The sequence below is a fragment of the Copidosoma floridanum genome, unplaced genomic scaffold, assembly GCF_036245765.1.
Source record: "Copidosoma floridanum isolate Cflo_tuat_1 unplaced genomic scaffold, Cflo_Japanese_pri ptg000021l, whole genome shotgun sequence".
Taxonomy (NCBI): Eukaryota; Metazoa; Arthropoda; class Insecta; order Hymenoptera; family Encyrtidae; genus Copidosoma; species Copidosoma floridanum.
This window is the reverse complement of record NW_028321898.1, coordinates 20,629,564-20,651,809: the sequence shown is the minus strand read 5'-3', so window position 1 is coordinate 20,651,809 and position 22,246 is coordinate 20,629,564. Positions and strand designations below refer to the sequence as shown.

Below are 22,246 nucleotides of genomic sequence, written 5' to 3'. Positions count from 1 at the left end.
GTGATTTATACATTTATTTTCATTGTTAAGTATTTAAAATCAAATAATTAAATACTTTTTCAATTACTTTGCCCTTTTCTCTCTAAATTGTGTTACCTTTCAAATTGTAATGCATTATTTTCACAATGTCTTAACGATTTTTTTTGTTCAGAATCCACTTATGCATTTAAAGTTAAATATTGAATGTTCTTCATTTTATTTTTATCTTAGATTTATTTTATTGATACTTCTTATAAGGCACAACGTGAACTATAATCTAAGAGTTCGACAGGTCTTATTGTAGATAAAATCACTTCGTTTGTTCGGATCAATTAGCAGCACAGCTATTTTTTAAAATTTTTTCACAGTTTTTCTCGACTTTGAAAAATTCTGTATTTTCGGTAAAACCATAGCTCGTTTTTTAAAACTTTCAACAGTATATATTTGTTACTAGTTTGTACCCATTCGAATTTTGATTACCTACTCATAGACGAAGTTTTGTAATAGGCACGTTATCACGGATTGAGATATCATGATAACACATGCATATGTGTGTGTGTGCGTTTTCTGTAGTTTCGAATTGCTGTAGGGTTAATCTAAGTAGTGAAAATGTTTGTGCGTGTGTTTATGTGTCTATCACCCATATTCTCAGAATTCCCTGGACTAATTTCAACGAATTTTGGCCAATTTTTTTGTTTTTCGATATCAATTATCACTGAAAACAAACATTTTCAATTTATCAATTTTTTTTCACTTCTGTTTTATTTATTTTAGAAAATCGAATTTTCATAAAAAAATCGATTGTTCAGATTTTTGTCGTTGTTTTGGAATATTTTAAAATAGGTTAATCTAAACGAATATACATTTTTTTACAAGCAATTGTATTTAGATCAAACTGTAAACGATTAGGCACGTTGGTATAAACAAGTGTACAGGCACTAGTTATTTTTCCGGATTACATTGATAAATTTCAATAACGCTAAGATTTTGTTTATTCTTGGATACCTTGAATGACGTTATAGAAAAAATTTAAAAATTCTAATGATTTAATAAAAAAAATATCAGACTCGCTACACAGATACCCGTGCTGCTTATCTTGCAGATGACAGATTTGTTGAAAGAAGGAACATTGACCACAGTTTCTGTTTAATTTATTGATAAATAATCCAAGAAGCCCACGTAAAGAAAAAATGAAAAATAAAAAATGTATATCTAAAATAAATTGTGTACACAAAAAAAAGTTGAAAAAAAAAAAAAAATTAAGCCTTGTGTTATTAAATCGGCAACGATTTTCCTTTTCAGTAAAAAAAACACGTACCTTGCTATTTCTGGAACTTTTTCCACCGTTTTTTCACTCTATGAATATGTTTCGATCTCAGGATCAGTATGTAATTAAAATTCAACAAATAGTTTTTTATGGTCAATAAAGACACGATTGGAGAACTATCTACTAACGATTTTTAAACATTCTAATGGTTTGTCTTGAAATTTTTCCATCAGTAGGAAACTTACGTTATCATTCAATTACCACTGAAACAAATGGAATTTCGAATCAACGATTGGTAAAATACCCATTTCATCTTCGAAAAAAAAAAAAATTGAGAAATTTGTGCGCAATTTTTTACTGGACGCTCATTCGATACCGATGCCATTCTAGCCTGCTATACCGCAACACCTGTACGGATTATTTTCCATTCCACTTCACTCTCGTTCGCCCGCTCCATTGCAGCCCAAGCGCTTCGACGCACGCACACTGCAAAGAGCCAAGCAGCAGCTGTTTCGCCAGTTTCTCCGCATGTGTATAAGTGCGCACACGAGCGTTGAACAATACAAAAGATTGTAGCCAGTTGTAGCTCGACAGTTCAGCTCTGGTGATCGAGCGGCAAGGCTCGGCGTACGTATAATATGTGCACGCTCTCACTGGCGTCTCTTTTTAATCCATAACTACTTAATAACACACGAGCATTATCCGGTCCAAGTGGAAAACTCGGTGGGTTTGATTACACACTCTGGTCGATCGTACGTGTCGTACAGTGAGTTTTTTTTCCTCTGTTTCGCCTTTGCCTTGGCTTTCCTCCATTTCCAAAGGTGTTGTCAATGGACAATCATACTTACAGTGCTTCCAGTGCGGGAGTGATGTGTGAGTGTCAGTAGTGTCACGGCTTACCGAGACATGACTCAAATTTCAATGTCGGAGAGTCGCGTGGAATTTTACTTCCTTCCCCTTTTTTTTACAAACACGTGAAATTACATTAAGCAACATAAAACGCGTATGTTAAAATTTAAGTTTTTTGTGTTCACGACCCGTTTGACATCATAAACAATTCATGTACATACGCACGCGAGCGTAATATATATTATTTACTTCTGTACCCTACTTTCCATTTGTTTCCCTTACAAATCGTGTGTGTACGTTAGCCGTCAGATACACAGCAAAGTTGACCTGATTGGCAAACTTTTTCCGACAACGTACAATACTTGAAAAATATCCACGCTCGTCGCAATAAAATTTCAATAAAGATAAATTGCTCACGTCCTGTGGGAACAGTTTTGTCGCGACCTACTCGGCCATCGTATATAGTTTCCTTTCCCGAAAGCAAGCTCGGGATATGCGAGAATGCGAGCCGGATTACTTGTGTACCTATATACGTATGAAAAAGCACCCGTTTAGGCTCACGTATTACGATTTTGCGATTGACATGCTCACGCTGCACACTCACGAGAACGATATATTTACATACTTAGACATTATCGATTTTCGGGACGCATGTGCACGAAGGAGTTGAAATAGCTTTGCTCGGGTGCTGAGGCTGGAATTCGTATACGACTATAGTCAAATCTCGTGTCACGTTTACGGCAAAGAGCAGCAAAAAAATTATCCTTGAAGCACACAGTCATACCTGTCGTTCTTACAGTTTTGCCGTTCTCATGATTTTAAATGAAGCGTCTTGTAAGATACACAACGCGCAATCGTGTAATTAAAATGTCATTAAACAGCCAGACCATTAACCCATGCCGATTGATAAGCAAGTATCTACGATTGTCTAAGAATTTTTGACAAGTTTAAACAATATTATGAATTTAAGTGTTTTGGAATATAATTTTTTAAATGTTTAATAAGAATCCCGGTCCTAGTTTTTTTTTTTTTTTTTTTTTTTTTTTTTTTTTTTTTTTTGTAAAATTTGTCATAGTAGTCACACAGTAAAGTTTTTAGAACGAGCAAAGGCCTAGTTAATCGATTCTTTTACTGACATGTATAACCTTTTCATACAAAACAAATGACACAGAAAGGTTGTACAGCACTAAACACCTCTGGAATTGATTTAATTAGTTTGCAAGCGTGTTAAATTTGTGATAATCATTCGTGTGTTGTACAGCCTTCGTATGTTAACTTTTTCCATTGAATGTGTACCATGTCGATAAAACTTATCGTACATAATAGACCGATTTTATTGCTCCTTGAAGATAAAAAAAGTATAATTGTGGACTAACAGTGATCTGCAGGAAAAGAGTATGCGAATTGAAAACTAATTTGAAAAAGGGATCAAATTCAAGACTCGAACGTTAATTCCAATCTAAGTAGTAAAATAGGGGGAATAGGAGGAAAGCTAAGAGAAAAAATGTATGAAAAAACGAAAAATAATTAACACGAGTGTATCTTCCTCGTCAAATACGTACAGGTACTGAAACAAACTTTCAAGATTTTCTTGCTCGTGGAATGGCGAGTCAGGGACGTAAAGACGTCGACAATCACTCACAGGTGTAAAGATGTACAAAGGATTCGATCCCGACGATACCACCGATTGTCAGCCGCAGCAAGAAGATGCATCTTACGGGACGGTACTGCTCAGCACATTTGTCATTCGCAAGAAAAGATGCAGGGTTTATTTTCACAAAAGTACGCTTATATGGGAAACTGAGCGACCGCCTTACAGTAAGTATTGAATTTTTTTTGATTATTATTATTATTATTATTATTATTATTATTATTATTATCATTATTGTTTAGACGAGATTCATGTTTAATTTTCCTCTTTGAATATGTTAGACGTACTCCATAAGTAGCTGGAGTTCCTTAAATGGACGACCTTTTGTTTCTCTGTTTATTTCTTATTACTCGTAAATGTATTCATTATAAAGCGTAGGAACCTGTCAACGTAAGGAATTACAAGATGGTTTTTATCCTCCGGTTATATTCAAGGGACACTTGCTTGACGTCCAGTTTTCAAAACATTAGGCTAATTTTAATTAAGAGTTATTTTTTACAATAAACTTTGATTCATAAAACAAATGCATGACAGCGACTTTTTACGAGCACGCATACGTATGTGTTATTATTGACGAACGTTTTAACAGTTATAATATTCAAAGTATAGATAAATAAAGTATACAGATTTACGTTTAAACTTTGTCTTCAAATTTATTATCAATATTTTAAATAAAGGTCATTCTGGCACAAAATAGAAACCAAGGTATCTTGCTGATCTTGATTCATGTCATTGTTACAGTTTTTAGCAGCTTATTTTGAAAATTTCCGTTTGCCCCATCGTATAAAAATAAACAATTTGTGAATCCTTACTAGTACAATAATAATTATTGTAACGATTTCAATAAATCATCCTTGGTTTGGACAAAAAGGAAAATGTAAAATATAAATGACGGTAATAACGCAGTATGTCATGTACAGAATAAGTACGTTACACACATTATTTTTGAAACAAGAAAAAAATAGACATACTACAGAGTAAAAAGTGATTATTATATCATACAGTGGTTATTATTTGGGAATTTAAAAAACTACTTATCAAAGTACGTATCATTAGAAAATATGTTCAATGAATGCGTGAAGCGAACTTGATCTGTTTAGTATTTTTAATCAGAGATTAAACAAGTGGCTAAAAACCAAAACTTCAACTTTCATATCCAAGACACGACTACTGTATTTTTTACTAGAGAAGAAAGTGTAATCATATCCGTATGAATTTTTAAATTTATTTCAATTCACGAGTATTAGCGCCACTGTAAATTATCGTTATTCAGGCATGTTCACATAATATAAGATATAAATGTGTATTACCGGAGTGTAGAACAACAAAATACAAAACTATCCTCGACTACACTTAAATCTGGAATATAAGCTATATCAAAAAAATTGAATTTTTTTTCTTATCTCATGTTGAAATATTTACTTCAATTTTTTTCAATATTCGTATTTTTCAAAAATCTATAACTTTTCTATTCACAACTTTGTATAATGTCAATTCATACTGTAACATGTAAAAACTTTTTTTTTGTTTTTAAATGTTTATTGCCTACTAGTAGAAAAATTTTATTTCAATAAGATTTACAATTTTTTCGATCCATAAATAAAGACTTAATAAAAATAATAAAAGATATAGCAAAAACGGATTTTTTTTCATATTTTTAAATATTTTTTCAACTGTTAAAGTATAAAGATGGTTCTGGAATAATAAGTCAAAATATTTAAGAAATTCATTTTCTTAAGATTTACAATTTCCTTTTTGACACTGAATGTTAATTGTTATTGAGCCAGAAAAATATAACATTTTTACTATTAAGGCATGAAATTGTTTTTTTAAGGTATACATAAGTGGTTTTAACGTTTTAATTTTTTTTTTGAGGTCTATATTTTTTAAATTAAGCACTTAAAAAGTCATATGCAAGGAACTAAATTTTATGTTTTTAGGATTATGCAATCTTGGAGCTTAAAAAATTTTTCGCTTAGATTACATTTTCTGAATGTAAAACTATCAGGTTGTGGAATACAAAACAAAACTACAAATTAAAGTTAAGCCCTGTTAGACGTAAATTTTTACAGATAGTCGATTTACATGCCTTTGTACTCATACATACATACGTATCACTCTCGTATTGAATTTGCTTCACGTAAAAAAATAATAATGTATAAGTGGTTTCGTTTTTAATTCTAGTGAGAATATATGGCACTCCTGCGAAACAGTTATGCCTAAAAATTTGAAAACTTTTATCAAACAGATGATAATTACACTAATAAGAAACTAAATTTCAAATTATATAGAGAATCTGTAAAATAATATTAACCAAAGATAGGTAACCTTTATCATCATCAATGCAACATGGAGTTTTTATTTATATTTTAACCTATAAGAACGAATTCTAACTGTTTGTTACTGTAAATCACAAGAAAATATTTCTTGTCCCCGAGAGAAAACACGGTATAATAGTAAAACTTTGTACGTTAACAATATTAACGTACTAATTCCTAAATAGTTTCAATATCTCATACGTTAATAATGAACGAGTGAAGTTTCTATGAGCTTTTGGTAAGTTTATAGTTACACTCTCTCAAAACAACAGCACGACATTACGGTACGTTCGTAGTTAACTTACCACGTTGATAATTAGCTTTTATTTCTTTTAGTATGGCGTTTAAATTACATAACATACTGACTTACACAATGGACTGATAATAGATATGTCATTTGTATTAGATAACTAAAACTTCATTGAAATTTTTCATGAATTTTCCAAAAGGCTTACTTAAAAGAAAATTTTATTTTTGTGAACAACTGAGTAATGACTAAAGGAATTGTTATGTTACCTTTGAAAAAGAAAATAAAGCTATTAGTATGCATTTACTAAAATGTGATGAAATCTATCAATAAATTAAGGAGGTGTAAAAATACTAGAATCAGTTTTAAAAATAATAATTTTAACCATTGGTTTAACTAGTGCAAAGAAATATTCATCAAGTTGTCAATTATTAAAACATTTTTTACAAACATCAAAATTTATAGTTAAAAAAACATCAGTGTAGTTTATTATACTCTAATACGCAGGGATAAAAAAAGTGATTTACATGGCTGAGTTACATAAATAATTATTACAATTGAATAACTTTTTTTTCCATGCACTGAAAAAGAAGAACAACTTTTTGATCAGGAAACGTATGAACATTGTTCAAAAAAACTTTGATTTCCTCCAAAGGGGACGAATTAATCAGTTTAGAGTGTACAAAAAGTAGCACGTATTGAAATCAATAATAGTTTGTAATTTTTTAACGAAAATTACTCTGTACTCAATGCAAAAGTTTTTTGTGAAAAATAAGTTTTTTTAACAAGCACATATCTGATTTAACAAACATTTGTGAGAAGAATCTTGTACATGCCGTGTAAAATAGAACTTCTGACACAAAAAAAGAGAAATAAAATTTTTTATTTAAGCTGCCATCAGGTATCCAAATTTTAAATTTTAAACTCAAAATAATTATCTTCTGTCAAAGGGATTTTAAGATGGAACTGAGCACGTGAATCTCTATCAACGTGTTTTTGAACAATGTATTTAAATATTTTGCACCAAAAAATACATTTCTAACATGGTCTCTGATGAATTAAGTTTTTTACTGATGTACGAAATTCTCCTCGTACGAGAAAAAGGCACCACCCGCTTCTCCAATCACTATACTGGCTAGGCGATAACTCTAACTATCCATGATCTCGACATATGTCACATTTATTATTCCTGGTACGTTATTTCATGAATACAAATTAGCTACTTGTTCAGTTTTTCCTCCATATCGTCAAGAATTTTAATTTTTATGAAGGTAAAAAAAAACAAATGTAAAAAAGTAATTTTTTTTTTTGCAGAAAGATGGACTCTACTGCTGACGGACGTCATAGCTGTGAACTTCGGCAATGGGTTTGGAAAAGACGAGCCAGGCTTGATGTCGTCATCGAGCTCAAATCCACCAACGACTTTTGTTTTACACTACGCAGCCCGAGGTGCTCAACACAAATGGAGCCACCATAGCGTTGCCATGAGCCACGATGATCCTAGACAGATCGCTTCGTGGGTAAAAACAATTAGGAATTGTCTTGCGAGTGAGTTTTCGTTTAATTTTTTTATTTCTTCATTCATCAAATTTTTTCTGTGAAGCTAACGGTTGATAGTTAATGCGTGTAGCTTGTGTATTTTGGAATCGAATAAGAGATTATCATTCGGAATATCATTAGAAATAAGCTAGGATGTTTTTTGGTTGTTCACCTTGAGATTGAATAATTAAATGAGTGTTTCTTTGAAATTTTGCGCTTTATGTACTTTTCTTCGAGTCGTGTCCACGTCTTTCCAGTTTTTTTTTTAGAATAAATTTATGAAGAAGGTATAGGTATAGGTATATAGAAGGTATAGCTCTTATTTTTTGTAACTGAATATACCTTTAAATAACGTTTTTTTTAATGTCTTAGATTTTTCAAGGTTAATATACAGTACCGATGTTTTTAAAATTATGACATGATAGGAAAATTTATTGAGTATGTAAAATGCAATGTTTTATAATTTCACGTAGTATCGTAAAAGTAAAAAATAATTAAAAAAAAAAAAATAGTCCCTACCTGATACTCAAAGTATAATTCTTTTGTTATTATATTAGTTGCAGTTTATGAGAAGTGGTGTTGTTTTTGTAGAAATACGTTTTTGTTGGATATTTGTGTTAATTTACTCTTGATAAAGAATTGTAAGGATTTTTGTTCAAACATTTTTCTTGACATTTCTCATCGCTATATACTTTAATGAATGATAAATAAAAGTAAACAAAAATAGTTGTACAGTAGTGAAAAATATAAAATCTACAAGTCAAATAGGCTGGCACCAGCATGCTCATTGGATTACAATACCTAGCAAGAGTAACAAACGACAGATTCTACTTGATATCGATGAATATACTTTTACTCATGAAAAAATTAGCTGTACTTAATTAAGCAATTTTTAATTATTTTCTGTTATAAAAGTACGTACTTTGCTTTAGCATTCAATTTTTCATATTTAAAAAAAATTTTTTTAATACTTATATATCAGACGCGCTTAGTATGATCTAAGTTATTGTTACAACTTTTATAATTGTTTAAAATTATTAAACAGGCTAAAATACATTATACAGGCTTTACACGATTTACTCTGAATTTTTAGTTTTATGCAATGAGAAAAGTTTTTTACATTTCATTGTAGGTTTCAAGAATCGGCCAAAGAAAATACTCCTCTTCGTAAATCCTTACGGTGGTAAGAAAAAAGGTCTAGAAATTTGGGAAAAACAAGTGCAGCCACTGATGACTATAGCTGGTATTGAGTCCAAAGTTGTTATCACAGAGAGGCAAGGTCACATTCGTGAAATCCTGCTTACAAATGAAATCGATAGCTACCAGGTGAGAAATAGTTATTTACGTTACAAGTGCGAAAAAGATGATTTCCGGCACGAGTTGTGATTGACGCACACAAGGGGCCGAAGTTGCTGGGAACGAGTGCCAGTTGAGCACACGAGTGCGTAGCACGAGTGTAATTGCATGGCACGAGTTACTGGCATTGGCCACGAGTGCGAGTCAATCACGCGAGTGCGGAAAATCCTCCGCACGAGTAACGTAAAAAATTTTTTGTAATATATGTGAGGAAAATTGATATAAATTTTAAAATATGTAGTTTAAATAATAAATTTGAAGCTTATGCGCTTTGCATTATTTATTTACACGAGCTAGATACAATTAATATTAATATAATGAATTTCTGAATTATTAAAAAATAGTTGAATATAAAGTAAAAAAATAGTTAACTCACAAGATAGGTTGTGCGGGGTCCAGGGGTGGCAGCCCCTGGTGGGGGAACGGGGGCTTCGCCCCCCCCCCCCCGACTACAAAACAAATAAAATAATCTTTCTTCCAAAAAAAACCATTTTTATTTTTTAAAAACTATACAAATAAACCTAATTTTATTACAATTTTACAATTTTATTTGAAAAATCTTGTGTTTCAATTTTTTTTACTGAATTCCACAGTTTTCTATGTGTGGGATTTATTGGTTGCTTGTGCTTCCGTTGGTTTTGTGGAAAAATTTTTGTAAAAATATTTTCAGGAGTGTGGAAAATGATTTTCCGCACACTGGAAAATAAAAAATCTTTGCCGCACACCGGAAAATAGTAGTTTTCCTACGAGTTTGAAAAGTCTCTGTTTGCGAACCGAGAGGTTTGCGGCCCGAGCCGAAGGCGAGGTCCGTAACGAGGTTCGTAAAGGAGACTTTTCGAACGAGTTCCGGAAAACTGCTTTTTCGCCCGTGGAAGTACCAGCCTCCCAAAACCACCCGAGGGTGGAAAAATAGTTTTCCACACACTTTTTTCATGATCAGTGTGGGAAATTTGATGTGCCACACCAAAAATAGTGTGGAAAACACCTATTTTCCGCACACTATTACGAAAAATATGTTGTGTATAACAATAGATATGATCACCTACAACTATGTTTTTCTTCTTATTCGCTCCAAGCCGATGCAGAGGTTGCGCTCTCTCTAGCAAAAGTCATGCAAAAATTTTTACAAACAACAGCCTAGAACATATATACATGCGTATGACTGCCTTGTGATTGGCTGAAGGAGACAACAGGAGGGGATCGTCGTGTTTTCTGTTTATGGGGATGGCAACCTGCGACCTAGCAAGCTTGGCTCAGATGGCGCCAGGGAGCCAAGACTCCAGCTAATAAGATTAAAGAAGACAACTCATACATTCTATACATCTATACATACATGATGTTTATCTTGTGCTGTCTGCTACGTGCCAAAATAAATTTTTTAAAGTAACACAACATTGAACAGAAAAATGCCTGGTAATTGTTTAGTGACAAGATGTTCTTCTAAAAAAAAATTCAAATTTCCAACTGACCCTGTAATTAGAAAGACATGGGTATTAGCATTTAATGTAAAAAAGCTGGATTTTGGAGTTCAAGGTTTTGAAAATATCGCTGTTTGTTCTTATTGGTTGGAGTCTTGGCTCCCTGCTGCCCTCTCACGTTCAAAAGTCGTCGGTCGCCATCCCCATAGCCTCGCAGCGACGTAGCCTGTCAAGTGCCAATCACAAACATATATACGCAAGAATTTTTGCCTGATACTGGCTAGAGAGGACACGTAATCGGAGCGAATAATCACACATATCATTGGTTAAAAGGTCAAAAATTGAAGAAAAAAAAATTCGTTCAGATTGAAAAAAATAAATTTGTTTTATAAGAAAGCTGGAATATGTTACATCTTTAACGTCTGACAATTTATTCTACAACCAAATCCCTTGTAGATTCATGTGAAATAAGTCACAGCAAAGTCTATCTATAGTATATAAAAATGCACAATTTAATTCTTTAGCATCCATCACATCATTTGATTACTCTAACTGATTACTATCTTATCCAAGTTTTCTTCCTTATTGTTCAAAATACCAATTCAGCAGACTTTAAGGCAGTACTGTTGATTTGGGGTTAATCCAATAAGCGCTTAACTCTTATTATATTTACGTGATGTCTAGATATGGCAACACCACTCGTTGCTTCTAGGTAATAAAAGCCAAAGACAGACGCTTCCTTGCTTACACTGTAATGTATTTGCTAACTATGTATTGCACATTATTTTTGATTCGCAATTCCATCCAAGCAAATATTTTTTTTGTGATTAAGTAACGAAAAAAAATACTAACTTATATAGTATTTTATAAAGTCCAAATTAAAAACTATAATAATGTTTAATGAGTATTATTATTAGTTCTTATTTTTTATTATATTTTTCCATTACAAATGTCATTATAGAAACACCGAAAAAAGTAGTAAATAGAAAGAACTTTCATGGTTAATTATCACTATGTTTCACTTGACTTTTAAAATTCATCAAAAACTAATAGTTATTGACAATTGTTTATGATAGATAATTTTTATTGTTTTATATTTTATATCAGATGGAAAAAAACAATAAAAAAATAATAATCTTTATGGGCACGGTTATACTTGCTTTTTGATTTCACGTTATTGATTTCTTGTTATTGATCTCGCGAACAAAAAAAAGAAACAACAGATAATAAGGATTAAAAAGCCTATTACTTGTCCCAAATCTAGAGATTACAAACATATGTTATTTTTTTTATTTTCTACTAATTTTTAAAAATGATGATTACCAACTTATCAAATAAAATTATTTCCGCTTGGTCAGAATACAAAAATGAATTATACAAAAAAGAAATTCTTTAAGAAAGAACAAAGAATAATGTCTAGTGAGTTTATGTACCAAACTCAATTTTGTTACAAAGAACTTATTAGGGGTTTCACACAGATCCAAAATTACTAGAATTAATTACAATAACTACTGTCTTAATTTTTTAAAGTGTTTAAATTTACATGGGTTTTCTAAAAATGACACTTTACAAGATACAGAAAATAATTAAAAAACTTTGAGTAATAAATTATAAAAATTTGTATGCATCATAATACAAATTTGTGAAGTGTATTATGTGGGATTCTCGGTGCGGGAATAAATAGAAGCGTGACTTGTTGTTAACTTATGCTTTATTAGAATTACTTATATTTGAGGGAAGTTGTGCTTGTCTTCTCGTCTCGCGGACATCGTCCTTACCCTCTCGCGTCTCTCGCTGATCTCCCTGTCCCTTCTCTCTCCCTTTCCCATCACCTCTCTTCTCTATTCCCCTACCTTTTAGGCCCAAGCCAGCAGAGGCGCACGCACGCATAGCTATATGCTATCGTACGTAACAACGTAACAAGTGACTATGTTGATAACAATTTTGTTAAAGTTTACAAATTTGACTTTTGGCTCCAAAAATTTTTTATTCCATCGTTTGTCATATTTTAAACAAAAATCTAACTGAAATGTATACACTTAAACCTCTTAGTTTTAGGGTAAAAAATTTTTAAAGTTTTGAAAAATCGTTTTTTACATTTTTTAATACATAATTTCTCAGTTGTTACACTATTATTTTTTATTTACCAGGGCTTAAATTTTACTTTAAAGCATGTACTTGCTGATAGAAAAAGATTTACGATCGTTCAATGACAGACAGCTACGGTAGTGTGGATTGATGCATGACCGTTTTCACATGCAGTTATTGTCTATCAACACCTACACCGATATATGTTAGTTGCATATACAGATATACCTATGGCACGTATAGGTAATAAAATTGACTATATGCGTTGATCACAAACATCATAGATGTCTGACAATGAACGATTGTAATTCTTTTTTCATCTAAAAGGACACACTTTATAATAAAAAATTTGGGCCCAGGTGGATTGAATATAATGCAGTAGCAGCTGAGCCTTACATTGTTAAAAAATATAAAAAATACAAACTCTACACCTAATATTATGTTAAAAGATTTTTAAAAAACCTACCTTACAATTCGTTGTCCATCCTTGAAGTCCTACACCTTTGAATGGACACTAACAATGTTAAACCTATTCTGTTTGCTTAAAAAAATATGGCCCAATTTCGTTCCTTCCTATAAAAATAAAATCGAACGCTAAATTAGTAAACCAAAAATAAGTAGGAAAGTATCGGGATTAAAATTCTTCATTTTTGTAGATGCACTTATCGTAATTCCTCAGAAAAAAAAATAATAATTAGAAAAAAACTAAACTCTAAAAATCCACTCACTTTGTAATGAAAAAAAAAAATACAAATTGCCTCCTTATCTTTGACAATACAAACAGGCAGCGGTGAGCGTGGGTGGCGATGGTACGTTCGCAGAGCTGTTTAACGGCATGATCATGCGAACCGCCCGAGATCAGCGTATCGAGTTGAACGATATAAATGTGAAACTGCCGAGACCAGCTCTTCCCTTGGGTGTCATTCCAAGTGGTAGCACTGACACGCTGGCCTACAGTCTTCATGGGACGACGGACGTCGGAACCGCGGTTATGCATATCATATTTGGCGACATGACGGGCCTAGACGTCTCCTCGGTGCACAATGATCAAAGTTTGCTTCGGATTTACGCTAGTATTTTAAGCTACGGTTACTTGGGGGACGTTGTCAGGGATAGCGAGAAGTTCAGGTGGATGGGACCACAGCGATACGACTATTCTGGTAAGATTTTTTTTCTTTTATATACTTGCTGTACTTACTTTTTCTACAACTAAAATTAAAAAAAAGAAACTATAGAAAAACAAAGTATATTAATCCATCCAATAATCAATAAATTTGGCATTTATTTAATGATAATCTACGATTCAATTTAGATAATGAATAAAACGATACGTTTCATGTCATAACTTTCACGTATTCTTATGATATTAGTCTTCGTTAAAGCTGTTGTAGTTTACACTGCAATACCTTCTTTATCTATGTCAATTTGTATACATTTATATTGATGACACTTACAAGGAGAGAACTTACTGTTCATTTTGTCCTCAGTGCATGTGTCCTATTCGTCTATAAAAAGTACAGTGTACCGAAACAGCTGCATGTAACAAATTCTAATGCATTAGAATTTACGAAAATTACATCAAACTAATAGTTTTTGGTTATCAAAAGATACATTTTGATTGCACCGTTTAACCTGACACGAAAAATTAAAAAAAAAAAATTTAATAAGTAAAAAATCTTAAAATGAGCTGTATAACATGAGAAAATAGTCATTTAAAAGCTTAAACAAACATACAGCATGTGAGTTTACTTTGTACTCTTGACAAGGGTCATTTCCGTATGAAATATATACATAGAGCACTAGATATCTAGAATCGTAATTGGCACACGAAATTCTAAGTATGATTTGTGAGAAAATTTAACTCAAGTAAAACAATTAAAACCTGAGTACGGTTAAGCAAACGTATAATGATTATGCTCAAGCATTCAGAAATTAAGCAAGCAATCATCTTTCTATTCAGTCGTGTGAAGATAAAATGAACAATTGTTTGTTCATTTAAATAAGTACGAATTCGGTTTAAGAAGCCCAGAAATGTGGAAAAAATTTTTTTTGTCAGTATTCTTGATTTTGTTAATTGCTTAGGTGATACATCATTTATGCATATCGAAAGAGCTCATGTATTACTAATGACGTATTTTATGGTGACGTGAAAGGTTACATGTAAATGTATTTGCTGACGTAGGTTTAGTTAGATTCTACGTTGCGACCGGCTGAGATCTGCTGGTGGCTTTGATTTCTCACTTTCAGCAGTCCGCAGAAAAATAACGCAAAGTATACGTATTTTTCGTAACAACGTGAACTGCAACGAAAAGCCTGCCTTACTCATTTGGTATTGTCTTAAACGTTATCATTGCTGCTCATCTCTAACTAAGTATTTTGAACTCCGAAATTTTATCTTACTTTGAGCCATCACATGTCGTTAAGAGTCGCGTCTTATCTCTAATGAAAACATTTGTTGTGTCGAGATATGAGTTGTGATTGTTTTGACACGACGTAAATATAACAATATTTTCGAAATTCTCAGAACTGATTGGATAAAAATTACTATATTTTGAAGTATCTTTTTTTTATCAAACGCCGAATCATCGTGAAAGTCTTTCAAATTTACTCATAAAAAATTTGGGTAGCTAATTAAACATGGTTGACAAGTAAAAAACGCACCTTCTTCTCATATCAAAACGTTATACTATGCTAATACGGTCTCCAAAGATTCTGAGTTTCATGTATCTCTCGTCTAATGTATAGAATTAGAAAATCTACATGCATTTATGTGATGCTTTATTCATATGATAGCATTAACATTTGACTCCAGAAACGAGACAGGATGAGATAAGCACTTACTACTGATAGAGCAATTAGTAACTTATCTTCTCCATAACATAAAAGTTCCCGGCCGAAGGTGTTTTTGTCTGTTTGTTAATAATTTTAAATTAACTTCTCTAATTTATTACGTGGGAATTAAAAAAATTTTTACAACAGTTCAGTATTTTTTGAAAAAGAGTTATTTAAAAAATATAGCAATTTCGGTTACATATAAAGGCTATGGGATATGCGTTGATTGCAATATACGATATGTATTGTTATAAAACTCAAATTACGTATACATATCCTATAAGCAGGAAACAAAGTAAGGATCTGATCAGTCTATCAAGCTATTTTTTTTCATCCCCAGAGACCAGTCCTTGACCGTGCGTTCTTATTTCATTCTTATACTTCTAGCATCTTGTACTTATGCACATTTGCTTTACTTAGTATCTGTAGCAGCTCGCAACACAGTATATCCATACATATGTACAGCCAGGGGTAAACTAACGCCGATGGCTCAGTTCCTAACGTAGTATGATACTCTATGAAATTAATCATCCCATCACGTAATAATAAACAATTTGTTTAAATGATTTTATAAAAGGTTCATTTATTAAAAAAATTTATCTGTCTAATACCACTCCTACGGTCGAGATTACTCTAACGGTAAATACGTGCACCCAACAATAAATAATTAATTATTTCCTGGGTAGTGCCTTAAATGGCCACATTAGATAGTTCCAGTGAGTATTGCTTCTTGATAGTCGCAATGAGACGAGCTTATTTATGCCGGTAAACGGATTATGCTATCTACCCAATTAATCCAGAGTTGTTTTGTTGACTGTTTAGCAGCGGTTGGTCGGTCGAACATGGGATAATTCTGGACAGCTGCCAGGTGTAAAAATGACCTAAATGCGTAAAGCTGGTGTTTCTCGTTTTTATTAAAAGCGAACCAACGCTTAAAAGAGTGACAGGTTCTTGAAGAAGTTGTTGTGCAAGAGCTAAGAATAATTTATGAAGTAGGGTGCGCTTAGCACTGTTTATAGCACTCACGTACAAGTATTGATTTTCAATATAAATATGTGATTTTTTTTTCTCATTACTTGATTTTCATTGTTAATGTAAATATTTTATGAGTAATTTGATTTACATATTAAGGCAGTAAAATTAATTTTCATTGGAAACTAAAATAGCTATAAAGAGAAAGATGAATTGTTGCTAATGATTTTCAATTACTTGTCACACACAAGTTTCAGTTATCCGTTCACAGTTTAACAAATACTTTTAATATCAAAAATATTTGAAGGTAATACTGATGGTGCTGATGCTAGAAAAAAGTACTAAAATGATGAAACATATAAAATAAGAAGAATAAACTTCAAACGGAAGAAACCATCACCTTTTTCTCTCGGATTTCCTTCTCTGTGAACTATCTACTTCTCTGGAAAAACTATTAGCTTGTGCTTCTCTACGGTCACGTATGCACACTGTGTATTGTAGAGTTTCACCAACTTTTAGTCTCTGTAATGTTCCTTCTAAGGCTCATATTGTCGGGTACAGTTAGTCAATTCGTGGTCTCAAAAAACATAAAATTGCAAATTCCAACTTAAACAATTTTTTTGTTAGATAATAACAATACAAATAAGAAATTAAGTTTAAACGCAGATCCCAATAGGGCAAGATGTCATTCACAAGTCACTTTTTTGCGGTTTATGGAAAAACCATGCATTTGAAAAATAAAGTGTGATAAAATAATAAGTGCGCAATAGAAATACGAATCAAACGAGTTTTTTTGAGCTCCGATCGGTCCAGTAGTTTTTTAATAAATTGCAAAAAACCACTTGATTGGTCATTTTTTCGGAATTCCGTAACTTCCATTCTATTGGATATGAAGACTTGAAACATTGACGGAATATATGTTTTATAAGTCCCAAAAAAATGATTTTTTGGTATCCCAATAATAGTTCATTCAGTTTTTAAAAACTTTATATTAAGATATAAAAAAAAAAGATCGATAATTGGGACATACCATATTCTGTGTTTGTTGCTCGATTGGCATATCAAAATAAAACATTCAGCTGCGAATTTGCCACACATGCTCAGCAAGAAAATGCTTGTACAAGATGCTAAAAATAGGACGAATTAATAGCGCATGATCAGTGAATAATTATTGGAAGCTTTTATATACCATTTCGTAAAACATACTAATTCTGTAATATATTTGTGACCTATTTTAATGTTGCTGGGTTACGTAGGGTTCAAAAAGATAATCGCTAATAAAGGATACGAGGCGGAAGTCGAGCTACTACCAGAATCCGTCAATCCGGCTGCTTGCACAAGGTGCGAAAAAAACTGTGAACGCTGCACTCAGCGTTCGGTGCATTGCAGCAGTTCCGAGAACAATGACGATAACGACGACGAATCAAGTGAGTTGTTCCGTTTCGTTTAAACATATCATGCAGCATAAGTACATAATACACAAAATACATTTCACTTTGTTTTTTACGACATGCATATAAATGTACGTAGACTTTTTTTGGCAAATCGAAATTATAGTACGTATTTACATATAAAAAAAAACTGCTTCAGGGTTATAATACTTGCGTTCTAAAGAGGGTTATTAAGTCGTTTATCTCTTCTTATTATATGCTACTTACTGATTCGCCAAAAGCTCGACTAACTCACTTACTATATCTTTATAAGCCTGTTACTTATGTATATTGTTTGTTGGTAGCAATATTATCATATTATTAAGCCAATATTAAAAATATCTTGTACATATGATCTTGACGATCTCATAAGGTACTAAAAAAAGACTCTGTAGCTGACAAAACTAATGCTTCAGGTTTCAAAATGGTTTTTTAAAGAGTATGGTTTTTATATAAAGTTTCATATTTTACGACCACTTTATTACTTGACTTTCTAAACATCTGTATTTCTAAAGAACTATATTTATTGAAAATCCATCCCGAGTATACTGAGTTCAGGTGTAAGTGGAATTGTATCTAAGTCTCTGTATAGAATCTTTTCAGGTGTATATACAGCATACTGTAGTTCAAGCAACTTAAAAAAAATCCATGTTACCCTCAACTGACTTCTAGGTGTATGTATGACTCAGCGGTAAAAAGTGGATATTATTACTGGAAACTACAGTCAAAAACTACAGAAAAACCTAAAACCCCAAGTAGCACACTTTGTTTATGGAACGTTTCAGCATTATATAATTTAAAATTTAGAGACATCACCTATAAACAAAATTTTGTATTTTAAACATTGTTAAAATGTCAATATTACCGCTCTTCGTGATTGAGTAAATATTTTCTCAATGATTAAGAAACGGAAACAACTATCTTGAATCTTTTTGTTGATGGTTTCTTGCGATACGGTAACACTTTACATTTGTTAGTTTCTAAAGAGTTGCGTTGGAAGAAAGCAATCTTATTACAGTAAGTTTTAGACACTATGTTGGTTGAGCTACAAAAACTATCACAAAAAATTTACGTTACTTTTCTTGCTTCTGGAACGTTTAGGGAACTTTTACGATACTAAGAAAAGCGGTAAATTTGACGTTTTAATACCGTTTTAGAAACGTACCTCACTGGGTTATGAATAGTTTTTGAATCGAAAGAAAAAGTAAACTCAATTTTTTTACTACATTAGACATAATATTTTTTGATCATCAGTCAATTCCAGATTTGTTTCAATCGATGTTTCTCTTATCTTGTAAGTCAAAACATATATTGTTATGTGTATTTCAGAGTACTTGAAAGTAAAAGGCAAGTTTTTCATGATAAACGGTGCTAACATATCGTGCGCATGTTCTAAGAGCCCGATGGGCTTTAGCCCACACTGTCACATTGGAGACGGCTGCGTCGACGTAATCCTTGTCCGGCACACGTCTCTGTTAAATAACGTGCGAATGATGCTCAGGCTCGCCAGTAAGGATAAGACTCTGGTAATGACACTTATTTAAGATTACGATACATGAGTGGTACTTTATGGGTTCTACAATGTGAGTTTTATCTCATTTACAGTATGATCTGCCGTTCGTGGAAGTCTACCGCGCAAAAGAATTCACGTTTAGGGCGGCAAATCCTACGGACATGCACTCGTCACAGCCTTCAGGTCTTGGTGGTTCGGCCTCAAGTGTTTGGAACTGCGATGGCGAGGTCATCAACGCTTCGAGCGTCACGATAAGGTGACCATAAGACATCACTGTACCATAAAACATCTCTTTCATCTTTTTTTCATGAAAATAAAAGAAATTTTTTTTTGTTGAGTACACATTATAGACTCAAAGAACTCATATTTTATTATGTGGACAGTTTTATTATAAGTATATTAGGGATCTGATCGCGATAGCGGCTTAAAGTCTAAATATGCAAAGACGAACAAACCTACTATTGTACGGGTTCCTCAGCCAACCGTGCCCTCGTGCCCTTTGTCGTCGTAAGTGTGTTTGTTAGTTGTACCATGATGGCATATTTTTTTTCTTGATTAGACCCCCAGAGTGCACATGAATTTTTCAGATTTTTCAAGGAAAATTTTTGAGAAAAAATGATTGAATATTGAAAGTTTAATACGGTCCCTTATGAGAAAACAAGGTTAGGTTGCCTCTTAATTGAAATTAGGGTATATTACAATCGTGTAAGTATAAAAGAAAAAACATTTTTTAGAGATACCTGAGTACAAAAGAAAGATACTCACCACAAAAAATCAAGCCTCATCACCAGGCATTTCTCAAAAATATAATCAATTACAGTAGTACAGTTTTAAGTTTGTAGAGTTCAAGAGCAAGTACGCGGTAAAAGGGGTACATTTGCGCGGGCCGGGGGGCTCTCTGTTCCTCGTCTCTCTGAATGGTACACTCCAACCTTCAGTGATAATAAGGTACTTTGCGCATCGATATTTACACACTTATGAACGAAGAAATACTTAAAACTTATGCACTCAGGGATTATCCTAACTTGTGTAATTTTTTAACAATAGTGTGTGACCTTTAATAACCAAAGAACACAATCACAAAGAAGGGGTTGTCTTACAATAATCGTGGTCTCAAAATCTGTTGCTATCCATGGTGGGGAGAGGTGATTGTAACAAAATTCTACTCGAAGCTACATACATATATACATATATTATAGGGGAATAGGAGTGGGGTTAAGCCCAAATCACGTAGCTTTATTTATGATACAAAAAACGAAACTATCCTATAAAAACTGAACGTGTAACTACATTTTTTTAAATATAGCGCAAAATTTAAAGTTAAACTGATGTATTTGTTTAACTTTAATTCGAATTCCCACGTGAAAGACTTCCAATAATAGGTTAAATTTAATACAAAATAGTTTTTAATAAATATAGGATATAAAATCGCATTAAAATAGGATTTTAATAGTTTTACCTCTACAATATCACACATGCAATGCGAAATTATTAAATTCGCAAGGGAGCTACTTTAAAATATATTAGACGCTGAATAACGACGTCATGCGTCACTGAGGATTGCGAAATTAAGTTTTTCCATCGAATTGCTAATAAACATTCCTACACATTTTAATATCATGTCTAACGTATGTGCAGGGTACACCGACAGTTGTTGAGGGTTTTTTCACGGCGCATGCATCCGGCAGCACCGAAAGGCACGTCCTGTTTCTGCTTAATGTGACAATCATGCGTAGGCGATCTATTGTGAGGGGCCTTCATCCGTCCACTATACAGTGTAAAAAAATCATAGAACCAAGAAGAAACAATCCAATGAGTATTACGACAAAAAATGGAGGCGTATTAACGATTTCAATATAAGTGTTAAAGATTTTTTTAAAAGTGCCTAAGTACAGCAGAAGCGTCCGAGACTGAAGAAAAAAGTGTGAAACCAGTTACACTTGATGAAATACATATTAACGTATGTTTTGTATACACACACACACACACACACACACACACACACTCAAAAATGAACAGGGCTCGAGCAAAAGAGCTTTGTCGGCTGACTTATGGTGCTTGCAAGCTCTCTCGAAACGTCTGCAACTGAATGGGAAGCGGCATCATTAGTTGTGCATTTGTTTTTCAAATTTTACAATTCAGCACGAGTCTCATAAACGATCTTCTGGAAAATGTACAAGCTATAGGTCGTAAAGAATCGAGCTTTTTCTGCATTTATAATAATTTTTTTTTTTTTACTTTCAAACGGTTGTTTGACGAGCGCATTTAAACAAAGAGCTCACCTGGCTTTGGTTTTAAGAAGTTTGTATACTGAACTTGATCAGTTCTTAATTTCAGATTAATTTAGGAGTCTATCTTTTCCTCGTCACGAGTAAAGACCAATTTTCGGAGGGCTCTTCTTTCGGTGATTTTTACCATCGTAAAAAAAAAGAGTGTGTTTTTAGAAAACAAAATTCATAGTAAAATATAATTTTGTTTATTTATTGGAAGTAGATCTTTTGATCCAACATTTTAAAAAATATTCATACGCGTACAAACATTTCTTATTATTTGATACATACTTTTTTGTAAAATAAGTATTCAAGTATTGGTGGTTGCAAAAGTCATAAATATCTCTGAATCATAAAGAATATACAATATTTTATAATATAGATTAAAATAAAAGAAAACAATGTTCCTTGGAGTATAGCATGATAAATATAAATTTAAAGATGTATAGTACAATACTTGCATAATGAACAAATAAATACAAAATCCAGACGAGCTTGTATACAATATAAAGTGATT

The 22,246-nt window shown here is 32.6% G+C and overlaps 1 protein-coding gene across 3 annotated transcripts; it reads left to right on the top strand.

The window, feature by feature from the left end:
• The first annotated feature begins 1,840 nt into the window (after positions 1–1,840).
• Positions 1,841–21,463, top strand: Cerk (Ceramide kinase). 3 transcript variants are annotated; one of them, XM_014357155.2, is made up of 9 exons: positions 1,841–1,969; positions 3,660–3,913; positions 7,626–7,859; positions 8,983–9,176; positions 13,497–13,872; positions 17,773–17,943; positions 19,276–19,472; positions 19,552–19,715; positions 21,098–21,463. In XM_014357155.2, the coding sequence occupies exons 2-9, from the start codon at positions 3,748–3,750 to the stop codon at positions 21,180–21,182; spliced, it is 1,587 nt and encodes a 528-aa protein (XP_014212641.2). In that variant the 5' UTR covers positions 1,841–1,969; positions 3,660–3,747; the 3' UTR covers positions 21,183–21,463. The 3 variants fall into 3 exon arrangements, with proteins under 3 accessions (XP_014212641.2, XP_014212642.2, XP_014212644.2); XM_014357156.2 differs by having other exon boundaries at positions 1,841–1,998; XM_014357158.2 differs by having other exon boundaries at positions 1,841–2,012.
• Positions 21,464–22,246: the final 783 nt, after the last annotated feature.

Coding starts and splice junctions, on each gene's coding strand:
- Cerk (XM_014357155.2), top strand. CDS start 3,748: ATGTACAAAGGATTCGATCCCGACGATACCACCGATTGTCAGCCGCAG. Junction 3,914..7,625: donor AACTGAGCGACCGCCTTACA/GTAAGTATTGAA, acceptor TTTTTTTTGCAG/AAAGATGGACTCTACTGCTG. Junction 17,944..19,275: donor CGATAACGACGACGAATCAA/GTGAGTTGTTCC, acceptor TGTGTATTTCAG/AGTACTTGAAAGTAAAAGGC.